The sequence below is a fragment of the Pelophylax lessonae genome (genome assembly GCF_965119305.1).
Source record: "Pelophylax lessonae genome assembly, chromosome: 10".
Taxonomy (NCBI): Eukaryota; Metazoa; Chordata; class Amphibia; order Anura; family Ranidae; genus Pelophylax; species Pelophylax lessonae.
The window spans coordinates 124,228,826-124,241,801 of NC_138777.1; the positions used below are offsets into that span (position 1 = coordinate 124,228,826).

The 12,976-nt window shown below is 46.1% G+C and overlaps 1 protein-coding gene across 1 annotated transcript in view; it reads right to left on the minus strand.

Annotated features, from left to right (window-relative positions):
* The window catches only part of SLC6A2 (solute carrier family 6 member 2), a 670,903-nt gene that overhangs the window by 506,820 nt on the left and 151,107 nt on the right, over positions 1-12,976 (minus strand). The window contains exon 4 of the mRNA XM_082270398.1: positions 12,104-12,242. Within this exon, the coding sequence (XP_082126524.1) occupies positions 12,104-12,242 (139 nt within the window). The remainder of the gene's footprint in view (positions 1-12,103; positions 12,243-12,976) is intronic.

Genomic DNA, 12,976 nt, shown 5'->3' on the forward strand with positions numbered 1-12,976 from the left:
TTGCCAAGTTCAGTATACAACCCAGACATTCTAGGAACTGTACTGTCTGGAAGACATTTCGGCTTAGAGCCGAAGCTGATCAATCTATAAGTAATAGATCATCCAGATATCCTAAAACAGATATCCCTCGGGACCTTAGAACGGCCAATACTGGAGTTGGGATCTTTGTGAACACTCTTGGAGTCATGGCTAACCCAAAGGGTGGGGCCACAAACTGAAAATGATGGCTTTCTATTGCAAAGAAAACTTTGATGAGCCTGGAATATAGGCACGTAAAGATATGCATCCTTGATGTCTATGGATGCTAGAAATTCCTCTCCATGACTGTACGAATTGACTCCATACGGAAAGTATGAACATTCAGAACCTGGTTTAGAGCTTTGAGATCTAGAATAGGTTTCACATCCCCGCTTGGTTTGGGGATTATGAACAACTTTGAGTAAAAACCCCTGAACCTTTTGTCCTCCGAAACCTTTGTTTTTACTCTTTTGGCCCTCAGCTGGTCCAACGCCAGAAAGAGAGATCTATTTTTTAGGGGATCTGTCGGTATACTTGACTTTACAAACCGAGGATGCTGGAACACCTGAAATTCTAGTTTGTACCCCTACGAGATGGTGGAGATAACCCAGTTGTCTTGAATCGATTTCACCCAAACTTTCAGGAACCAAAGCAGCCTTCCCCCGTCCCAAGTTAGAGGAAGACCTGGCTGATCTCTGGTCCCAGGGCTTTTTCTGACCCTGTCCTGAAGGCTTGGTTCCAGACCCAGGTGGCTGAGGCCGTCGCCACTGTCTGGACTTAGAAGCACTGGTAGTATGAGTGCTGGGGATCTTAAAAGAGGGACACTTGCTCTTCCTTTTTACAGGTAGCAACGTACTCTGACCCCCCGAGATCTTTTGGATATACTTATCCAGATTGTCACCAAAAAGGCATTTTCCCTGAAAAGGGAAGTCAGCCAGCCATCTTTTACATGGCAATTCCGCAGACCAGCTCTTTAACCAAAGGATGCTGCGCATATGCACTGTCATCAGAGCAAACTGTGACATTTGCCTTGTGGAGTCCATTAGAGCATCCACTGCAAAGTGCGAGGCAGATCTGACAGATCTTCCACAGACTCTCCTTGAGAAGGAACTGTCTTGGACACTCGCTTCATACGGTCTTTTAAAGACTGACAAACTCCTTTGGCCACTACTGCTGGTTGTGTCGCAGATCCTGCAACGGCAAAGGAGGCTTTCAATTAAGATTCCAACTTTTTATCTGCTGGATCTTTAAAAACCTGGGTATTATCCTCAGGGCAGGTTAAACTCTTGTTAACCGAAGAAATGGCAGCATCCACAGTGCGTATATTCCATTTCTTAGTAAACTCTTCCTCCTTAGGATACAATCGTGAAAACCTTTTAGGAGGAACAAAAATCCTATCAGGATGATCCCAATCATTATACATTTCTTGCTCCAAGAACGGATGTATAGGAAATGTCCGAGGAGTATGAGGAGGGCGCAAAGAGCCTAGAGAGGAAAAGGAGACTTCAACTGTCTCTAAGGGAGGAAATTTGTATCCAGAGTATCTGGGTTTGAGAGGCTGATAGAGACTCCTCTGACCCTGATGCCCCTGAAGTGGAAACCTCAGCTTGACCTTCCATAGGGTCATCGTCAGCTACTTCTTGTACATCAAGAGAAAAGTAAGAGATATACTCTCAATGTTGATGCCACATCCCAAGTAAACGTGTGCTGAAGGTTTGGAAGGGGAACGAAGGATAATCCTCATCCCCTTATATGGATAAAGGGACTTTTAAGGCATCTAGCTGGCTGATCCCCAAAGGAATTAACACTAACAAATATATAAAACCAAATGATTTAATACAAAAAATACATAAGTATCATGGAATATAAGACCATAATACAAAAGTACAGAAAGCAATCATAAAACAATACGCTCCTCCGTCAGAGGGAACCCTTCTGCAATGCAGAGTGTGACATTGGGTATGTATTATCCAAACCATGAAGATGGTCAAACTTTTCAATCTTGTCGGATATACAGGGTTCACTTCTAACGGAATAATAACCAAAGAATCGCTACGCGTTTCGCTTCGTAGCTTCCTCAGGCAATTCTGTGGAGTTATAGTAGCAGGAGCCGTGAATATCCTCTGTTCCCTCGTCAATAGACTCAAAGGTTCACCCAGGATTTATATTGGTTAGAAAGGGACTCAAATATGTGTGTCTCCTCTTGTGTCCAAGTATATTGAATGAAGTGCAGATCAGGGTAGCAGGGAACCAGCCTCCTCGGGAGACATCCGCGACAGAGGATATTCACCGCTCCTGCTATTATAACTCCACAGAATCGCCTGAGGAAGCTACGAAGCGTAGCGATTCTTTGGTTGTTATTCCGTTAGAAGTGAACCCTGTATATCCGACAAGATTGATAAGTTTGACCATCTTCATGGTCTGGATACTACATACCCAATGTCACACTCTGCATTGCAGAAGGGTTCCCTCTGACAGAGGAGCATATTGTTTTATGATTGCTTTCTGTACCTTTTTCCTTCTTTCCCATTCCAATCCTTTAGTACTTCTTCTACATCCTCTGCCCAATCTTGAACTGATGCAGGGGGTGGCTCAGGTGGGGGGATCTATCACGTTTCCTTACTCCTTGAGATGCTGCAATCATGCCAGTAATCTTACCCTCAAGGCTGGCTAATGCCAATGTCAAATCATCCTTAGTGACTTAGGCTGTGGCAGAAGCACCTGGAGTAGCTACTGTGCCTGACAACCACAATGGATCAGATTGGCTAGTCACTTCTGGCTCTTCAGGGGGAGTAGACACAAAGGAAGAATGGCTAGGACCTTCAAGGCCTGACAGGGGCATCACAGTGCCCCTTCCAACTGTGCCCCCACAGCCCTCTTTCGGACAGACATTGCTTTATAGCATGACAAACTTGAGGTACTAACTTCAGTGTACTCAAGGCTTGTGCCAAGCTTATACAACTTATCACACACAGCACTGATTATCCCAAGATACAGGACCTGTTTGTGCCAGTAACATACACTCAGTTGTGTATTTACATTTTGTGCTGACCTAGCCACCAGTGCAGCCTATCAGTGCCCAACAGTGTAGCATATCAGTGCAGCCCAATCAGTGCAGCTTAAGAGTGCCGCCTCATCAGTGGCAATTAGTGCAGCCTCATCAATTTCACAGCTTATTAGTGTATATTAATTATGTATTGATTATAGCACGAAACACTTTGGAGTGCATGAACTTTCACTGAATGTGGACTGTTTAATGAATTTGCATTGATTTCAGCAAGGAGCACTTTGCACATGCTAAAATCAATGCAAACTCATTAAACAATCCACATTCAGTGAAAGTTCATGCACTACAAAGTGCTCCATGCATGCTGGAATCGATGCAAACTCATTAAACAGTCCACATTCAGTGAAAATTCACATACTGCAAAGTCTGCAGTGCATGAACTTTCACTGAATGTGGACTGTTTAATGAGTTTGTAACATGGAACCCTTTATTACAATCATAATCTGTATATTAATTTAATGCATATTGAGCACTTTTTAATTTAATTGGAGTAATAGTAACTTATTAATCATGATTCGCACCTGCTGTCCTAGCCTGGGGGTAGGGGAAGCATTAGGGTCCACCTACGCCAGTAGAATTAAGTACAGCCAGCCTGGCCAGTCACCAGCCACTCTATGGGGGTGCCAGTCCCCCGCCGGCCCAGTACACCCCTTACTGCCCATAATAACAAGTGTCACGCTACAGCAAGCCGCCGGCCGCCGGGGACTGTATGTGTGTGGGAGGCAGCCGCAGGAGCCTGGACTCGGGAGGATGGGCTGGGGGGCTTTTTTCATGGTGGGGAGGGGGGTTTTTTCTGCCCCCCTGCAAAGTGCCACCCTAGGCCTGGGCCTTGTCAGCCTTGGCCAAGACACAGCCCCTGCATACACCCACAGTGACTTACGCTGCTGCTCTGTGTCCCCTTCAGCCTCTGACAGAGGCTAGCGCATTGGAAACAGTTCCTTATAAATCTCGCCTATTTATGCTGCATTGCGCATGCACGGAGTGCTACGTGGCATCCACATGCACGGCAATCATGTTCAAACACGTCCTCCATGCAGCGTACGCCTGTTTTGAAAGGCGAAGATTCAGGCGCATGCGAATAGGCCTTTGCCACAAACAGGCTATTGAGGGAGGAGACGAACACACAGGCGCTTATGTGCCAAGGTGAAAAAGGCAACATGTGGTGAAAGCAGCTTAGGCTGAATCTTGTTTGTTACAGCTGATACCTTGCAGGTGATCAGCCCAGGGTAAAAACAGTGTGTCAAACAATAAGCAAAGAAATAATGTTTAAACAAACTTTGCATCATTCCCACAACTGCACAAGCTCATTTAATCACAATTGATACAATTGGCACATTTAATTCCTGAGGAAAGATGTATTTTGCATAGCTTAACATCCATTATCTCATGCACACATTGGTTTGTCACAGCTGATACTTTTCAGGTGATCAGCACAGGGTGAAAACAGTGTATCAAACAAACAAGCAAAGAAAAAATGCTTAACAAGATGTATATAGCTTTACATCCATAGTCTCATGCAGAGACTCACATGGCACTTGGTCTCTGTTATCTTTTAAGGGAACAGTGCATACAATATTTACATTTGTTGTATGTGTAAATATTTAAAACTGGACTTACCAGTCCTGCCGCAGGATTCTGTTTGAAACAGGAATCCAGTCTTCACCCATCACGGCGAGCTTTGTCTTGGTGACCTTCAAGGACTGGGTCCCCTTGTTTTAAAAGGGGCCACAGCCTTGGACCTGTAGAGCACCCTACACGGAGCCCATTTGGGGTTTAGTATTCCAAGGGTCTGGATCCCAGGGTCCAGCGCCTAAAAAACATAGCATTACAGGCAAAACCTCGTATTTGCTTCCCGAGACTCAGGTATCATCTTTTTAGTCCACTGACTTTTTTTAGATGGACCTGATAGCTAACCCCTTCGATTCAGTGATCTTTGATTGGGGTATTATTGCATAATCTTTTTCTTCCTTGAAGAAAATGTGGAGAGACTCCCCACCGTCACCATCACCATTGGACACTGCCGAAAAAAATGGAGGTACTTCCTGTGTGGGACAAGTTATATAGGTGGACATCCTTTCTGATTGGTTGCCAGTGTCCTTCACCTGTAGGTGGCTATATAACACATATGTTAAGATTTATGGCTCTGTGTCCCATGATGTACAAAAAAAAGGCAGTTATAAGCCAGTATTTATTAGCTAGAACTTACTTGTGACATTATCACGCACTGTGCAGGCCTGGGAGGTGGTATTTGAGAGTGCCATGATAGATGTCTGATGTTCCATGCTCATTCTTTTATACCATTGTGAGTAATATTTTTTAACAAATGCAAGATTTTTTCGATACTCGACCATTGAGTTGTTATTTGTTGTTTTCTGAGGGACTCGTATAACATAAAGGCATTGAGCTGGTGGGGTCCTTTGGCAAGTGCTGGAACCATTCGATCTGGATAATTTGGTATTTGTATTGCTCAACATGGAGCTTTTAGTTGATTTATTGTTAATATATAGCGTGATAAATAATGATTTCACTTAAAAAGACAGCTTAACCATTTTTTTGCTATTACTTTGTATTATATATTCCAATATTTGGTTGCTGCAGTCTTCATGTTTGATCATTTGACAGCACAGGTGGATAGTTTACTGTATATATAGGGTTATGAGTTATGACCCTATACTGATCTTTTTATGGTGCAGTAGTGCATACTAATTGATGAGGTTTTATTGTCAAACCTTAACTGAAAAAGCTGAAGTTAGACACTGATCAGGGTTGGTGCAAGGCTTTTTTGACACCCTAGGCGAAATCTCATTTTGCAACCCCCCCCCCCCCCTTAGCTCCTGAGTCCACCCCTTTTGCCCTGCCCATACTTACAGTGGAGGTGGCGGGGGTGGAGATTTTGAGGCACCTCTCCACATATGTCTTCAGCCATGGTCCGCAGGCCCGCACCTGAGCCTCTGGACCCAGCCTGGAGACAAATAGTGGCGGCACTGGCTTGCTTCCTCACGCCAGCTGTGTCCCGCCGGTATTTGGACAGGCTAGGGTAGTATATAGACAGGTTAGGGTAGTATATGGACAGGCTAGGGTAGAATAGGGACAGGCTAGGGTAGTATATGGACAGGCTAGGGATAGAATACATAGAAACCAATCAGCTTTTTTGTCAAAGCTTAATTGAACAAGCTGAAGTTAGAAGCTGATTGGCTACCATGCACAGCTGCACCAGATTTTGCACTCTAGTTTTAGTAATGCCTCATGCACAGGGGGCATTCAAAAAAATGAGCTGCAAAGCCATTACCAACGCCAGGAAAAAGCAGCTGAAAAAGCGGCTTTAAAAACACGGTTTTAGTAGCTATTTGCATCTGCGTTATTGCACGTTTAGCCACGTTAACTTTTAGCAGCATTTCTCTGCCTCTATTTAAAATCAATAGTTTCCTATGAGAGCCGTCTTAATCGATCCGACATTCAGCCTATTGATTTGAATAGAAGTTGGACCCAAGTCGGATCATGATGATCTGACCTGTGGTGCGACTTGTGCTCTAAGGATGTTGAAGGGGGACCCCACGCCAAAATTTAAAAACAATCGGCATGAGGTTCCCCCCCTGAAGACTGGGGGTCTGGTATGGATTTTGGGAACCCCCATGCCAAAAAAACATGCAGCTCGGCAGGTCAAGAAACAGGAGGGGAGGAGCGAGCGCCCTCCCTCCTGTACCATACCAGGCCATACACCCCCAACATGGGGGGTAGGTGCCAGTGGCGGCCGGTCTATAGGGGGCGCAGGGGCGCCGCCCCCAAAATCAGCATCTTCAAGGGAAAAAAATTACCTTTTAAAGCTCACTAGGGGCGCCGGACCTATTGCAGTCTATGGGGGGGTGGAGTTTGGCATCCCACGTGGTTAGAGCAGAGGCGCTGATTGGCAGCCTTCTGGGTGTCATTGGGGTGCAGAGCAATGCACCCCAACACTCCCACTTCTACACTTCTAGTCCTGTGATTGGTCCAGACTCCAGCCATGATTGAACCAATCATTCAAGACTCCCGTCTAACGTCGTCATGGGGGCGGTGCATGCGTCAGTCACTCTGACTCACTCACCTTTCCGGTTCCTGTCCGCCATCAGATTCAGAGCGAGGAGGAGCAGCGTGGTCGGCTGTTGCGAGATGTCTCCAGTCAGCCAGGAGCAGGTAAGTCACCCCTCTCCTAGGACTCTAGGACATAGAGTCAGATCTCAGCACAGAGTTGGGTGGAAGTAGTGGGCACAGCAGTGCCATGCCTTCCATCCTTGCCCCCACTCATGGGATGTGGCACCCTGACCCCCACCATCGGATCTGCCGGCCACCTGGAAGTGCTGCGGGCTCAGCCCAGAGTCTCCCTGCTGCTGACCCAGGCTTTTTTTCAGCCGGAACGCACCAGTTCTGATGTCTCGATCAGCTTTAAAAAAAAGCCTGCGTAGACCATATAGACTGGACTCTGGAGCACAAGCGGTGGAAGAGGTGAGAGAGCTAAAAAGTAAAAATGGGGCTGGGGGGCTGCAGAAGTGGTGAGGGAGCTGTAAAGGAAAAATGGGAGGAGGAGGGGGAGAGGTGAGGGAGCTGTGAAGGAAAAACGGCAGAGGGAGGGGGGTTGTGGAAGAGGTGAGGGGGCTGTGAAGGAAAAACGGGAGGGGGGGGTTGTGGAAGAGGTGAGGGAGCTGTGAAGGAAAAATGGGAGGGGGGAGGTGGGAGGGGGGCTGTGAAAGAGGTGAGGGAGCTGTGGGGGGGAGGGGGGGCTGTGGAAGAGGTGAGGGAGCTGTGAAGGGAAAAACGGGAGGGAGAGGGGTGGCAGGCTCCAGAGACTAAGTTCATGGAGAGAGGAGAACTGTAAAAGAAGGGGGGAGGGGGTATTTGGGCAGAGAGCACTGTGAAAGTGTGTGTGGGGATTAGAGCACAGAGGAGTGCTGGGGGGGGGAGTTTGTAGAAAGGAGAACTTGGAAAGTGTATGTGTGGGGGGGGGGGGATTTATGCAGAGAGGAGGACCGGGAAGGTGGGGAGATTTGTGCGGAGAGGAAGGCTGGGAAAGTGAGGAGATTTGTGCGGAGAGGAAGGCTGGGAAAGTGGGGAGATTTGTGCGGAGAGGAAGGCTGGGAAAGTGGGGAGATTTGTGCGGAGAGGAAGGCTGGGAAAGTGGGGAGATTTGTGCAGAGTGGAGAACTGGGAGAGTGAGGGGAATTTAGGTGGAGTGGAGGGCTGGGAGAGTGAGGGGACTTAGGCAGAGAGGGGAACTGGGAAAGTAGGGGGATTTGTGTGCAGAGGAGGGCTGGGAAAGTGGGAGGATTTGTGCAGAGCGGAGACCTGGGAGAGTGGGAGGTTTTGTGCAGAGCGGTGAGCTGGGAAAGTGGGGGACTTGTGCAGAGCGGAGACCTGGGAGAGTGGGAGGTTTTGTGCAGAGCGGTGAGCTGGGAAAGTGGGGGGGGGGGGTTTGTGTTGAGCTGAGACCTGGGAAAGTGGGGGGGGGGGATTTTTTCAGAGAGGACAGCTGGGGGGTGGAAATTTGTGCAGAGGAGAACTGGGGAGGGGGGGAAGCTTTGTGCAGAGGTAAGAGCTGCAAAGGGCAGAAGTCAGGTTGTGTGAAATGAGAGCTGTGGAGGGGGGGAAGCTGGGGGTGCAGAGATGAAACATGGGGTTGGCAAAGGTGAGAGCTGTGGATTGGGGTTAGCTTTAGATGGGGTTGCAGAAGGGGGGCAGAGATGATATGGATGAGGGTGCAGAGGTGAGTTGTGGACGGGGTGGACGGGGAGAGTAAGCTGTAGTTAGAAGGGTGCAGAGTGCAGAGTTGAGATGATATGGGGGGGGGGGGGTGCAAGGTGAATTGTGGATAGGGGTGCAGAGTGGAGCTGTGAACAGGGGAAAGAAGAGGTGAGCTGTGAATGAGGGTTGCAGAGGCTAGGTGTGGATGGGGGACACAGTGGTAAGCAGAGGGATAAGCGGAAGTGAGGATTTGAGGGTTACTTTTGGGGGGATACTTGAGGGGGGAGACCAGGGAAATTTGCTGGGGGACAGTAAAGCATACAGAGTTAGTGACCAAGAGTATGTAATGTATGGCACAGCGTGCAGGGTCCAGTGGTGAGAATTTTGTAACTCCTTGTATATTACATACTCCGAACCGCTGTGTAATATGATGTTACATATTAAAGGCCTTTGGATTGTACTCCTTAATGCTGTATTATGAACAATGAATGGCTTTTGATTACATACTCCTGAGTCCTGCACTCTGTATGCTGGACTGCATATTACATACTCTTTACCACTGCTATCTTTGTGCTGGGCTTTATGTTACATATTCCTGACCCCTGTACTGCACTCTGTACACAGGGCTATATGCACCATGTTTCTGAGAACAAGGGACGCTTCGCATTCAATGTAAGTACCATCCTGTTTGCTGATTTTTTTTTTTTTCTGCGCCTTGTGTGATACACACTGCACACAACTGCACAATAAACACTTCTGAGCCCTGTGTGTTATGAAGTCCTGTACTTTGTGTGTTACACCTTCCTGAACCATGTGCCTTGTGTGACACGCAGTTCTAAACCTCCACTCATTATTTGGCACCGCTGTACTGCTCTCCTCTAGTGAAGGTGTGTCTGGGGGGTGGAGTTTGGGCGTGGTTGAGGGTGGGTTTGGGCGTGGTTGGGGGCAGGGATTTGGGCGGGGAGAGTGAATTCCTGCACCTATTTTCTGAGAAAAAAAGCCCTGCTGCTGACTATGATCTTCCTCTTCTTCTTCTACTGCCTGAGCGGCTCTTTCTGTGACCCCCAGCCCGGTGGATTGTACGGACAGCGCTCTGCGGACGAGTCAGCTGGCTGTGTGTGCTGCTGTCTGCACACTGGGACTGCTGGGACTTGTAGTCCTCTACTGGCTGTGTGTGCTGCTATATCGGCACTGTGACTTGTAGTTCTGTATTGGTTCCATGCTGCTAACTGAATGCTGGGACTTGTAGTTCTCTATTGGTCGCATGCTGCTATCTGGACACTGGGACTGCTGATGTGTGCTGCTATCAGGAGAGGTTTAAAGGAGCAGCTTAGAGCGGCTGGGACTTGTAGTTCTGCACTGGCTGTGTGCGCTGCTATCTGGACACTGTTTATGAGCAGTGTATAGATGTATAGAGCACTCTTCTCACTGATTACTACTCACTCGTCCCCTCCTCTTTCCTGACCTGCCGGGTTGCATGCTCGGATAAGGGTCTGGTATGGATTTTGGGGGGGGACCCAATGCCGTTTTTTTTACATTTTATTTTGGCATGGGGTTCCACTTCAAGATCCTCAGAGCACAAGTCACACCACAAGTCAGCTCATCATGAACCATTGATTGATTGATTTTGATATGTCAAAAAAAAAATAAAAATAAATGCTCGATGCAGCTTAACGCTGTATCCAGTGTTAAGCCGATTTTAGCAGCCTTTAGCAGCTGCAGACGTTTTTACAGCTGTAATGCCAGTCCTCAGAACATGCCGGCTCTGGGTTTTTTTTTTGCAGCTTGAAAACACCTATGCCACTTACTGCTCCTAAAAGCCTGTGTATGCATGAGGCCATAGAATAACAGAGAGGCATTTTTAAGCTGAAAAAAAAAAATGTCTGACGCTGGTAAAAGTGTGTGCATGAGGCCTAACTCTCCCCACTGCTACAACCTTGCCACTTAAATACTGTGAAAGCCAAGAAAAATAGAAACAAATGACATACAATACTCAAATCTTAAGGGACACGTGCTAAAGGAAATATTAACCTAAATCAGCACCTTCTTCCTTACCCCCGCCTGTTCCTCAGCATACCACTGCTGCAATGCATTCTACATACACTATTTTCTTCTAGTTATACTGCCTACTTGAAGTTCAGCTTAAAGGAAATGTCATTAAATTTTTTTATACAACATTTAAAAGTAATCAAATTAATGTAAATAACTTTGTCAATGTATGGTAATATGCCTATGGATAAATTATTATCATAAATGCATATCCTATATACAGTATATAATATTTCCTTATTACATTAAGGGGCTTGATTCCTACTCCCACACAGGAGTTGTACTTTACAGTTCATTCTACAATGCAAGTTTAAAAGTCAGCTTAGTCACTGGAAACAATGCTCTATTTTAGTCGGTAATATTTTATCCCCCTTAAATAAATTAAGAGAAAGCGAGATAAATTGCACGGTGACACTAAAAAGTCTCTGTAGTAATCAGTCCCCAAGGCCTGATTCACACCTTTGCATTCTTAGGGTCCTTTCACACGAGCGATCTGATCAGATCTGCCTGTCAGTTTTTTAGGCGGGTCTGATCGGATTCCCCATGCATCCCTATGGGGCAGCGGATGTCAGCGGAGACATGTCCGCTGACACCCACTGCCATCCACATCCGATCCTGTCCATGAAATCCGGACTGATGGAAACCCTATTTTCCATCCGTCCAGGGGATTGGATGGGAGCGGACAGGCGGTCTGCTCTCAACCGATTCCCCCATAGAGATGCATGAGGTTCTGACACCTCCCTCTCTGAACACAGAGTGGAGAGGGAGCTGTCACCTACCTGCTCAGCGGGATCTGTGTATCAATCCCCTGCTGAGCAGCACAAATCCGCCTACGAAGGCGGACCAAGTAAAAGAGGCCTTAGTGCGTCTTCAGTTTTGCAGAAACACACTACAGTTCATTTAACATGGTTTACTATGGATCACATTCACATCTGTGCATTTTGTCGAAAGGGCCAGGAACTCTTTTCTGGTTTTTGCTTCCATAGACTTCAATGGATCAAAAATGTGCATTGAAAAACACGAAATGCACCTGGAATATACAAACTGCAACCTGCATAGGTGTGAACCAGGCCTTAATCTGCATATTTATTACAATACCCAAAAAAAAAAATGTAAAACACCAGCTTGAATTTTAACAAGTAATAAGGGGCAACTTTTACGAAACTTTAGTGTTTCTTTCTAGTTCTGAGATTTTAGGAAGTCTGATTTTTGATTTTGGAATTATGCTTTACAAGTTGCTTCAAAAAATGTACTCACTTTTCCTGATGTCTTTACTCCTTTCCATAAGCTGAAAAATAGGACTATAAGAACAGCAAAAAGACACAAAGTTAACTGCCATCGTGGGAGGCCAAGGTCATGAATTCCAGCACTTTCATGCAGATGCAGCACTTCACGTCTATGGTAAAAAATAACATAACATAAAGAGATTTCCTGAAAAACAGCCTTTTCTTATTATCCAGATAACAGCTGGAAGTAGTGAGCAACTTACACACATTCTGTTTTTCACATTTTAATGATTATTTAAAGAAAGCAAAACAACATTAAAAAGAATTTATAAACATTAACAATTGACAAGATTTAAAGAATTGGTCCAAATAAAACAGATATCTTAGTGGAGGAGTGTACTTGACTTAATTATCTACTAGCTTCTTACACATGGGGATTCTCACAGCAAGGTCTAGGTTATTTCTGTCAATCCTACATTTTTACGTGTTTTTGCCTCCTACTGTTTCATTCCAGTCATCTGACGTGCTACACTTTAAATGGAATTCTGCTTCCTGAAGTCTATGTCTGCTAAGACTCGTCGTTATAGAGTTATTTTGTTTCTATAAAGTCTGTCAACAGTTGTGGCTTGCATTACTTATCCATTTGAGTGGTGTACAATACATGCTTTTAAACAAAACATACAGCCCGTGTAATGGCCTGTACACACGATCTGAAAATCGTACGACTAATCGTCCGTTTTTTCTTGGTTGCTAGTACACTCTCTAAATAAATCGCAAATGGGAGAGGTTACTAACAATTAGAATTTTCTCGTACGATGCCACAATAGCTTCCTGTAAGCGTAACCACATTGTAGCATGTGAGGGGAAATGATGTAATGTGCGTGGGACCCCTCTAGCCACGCCT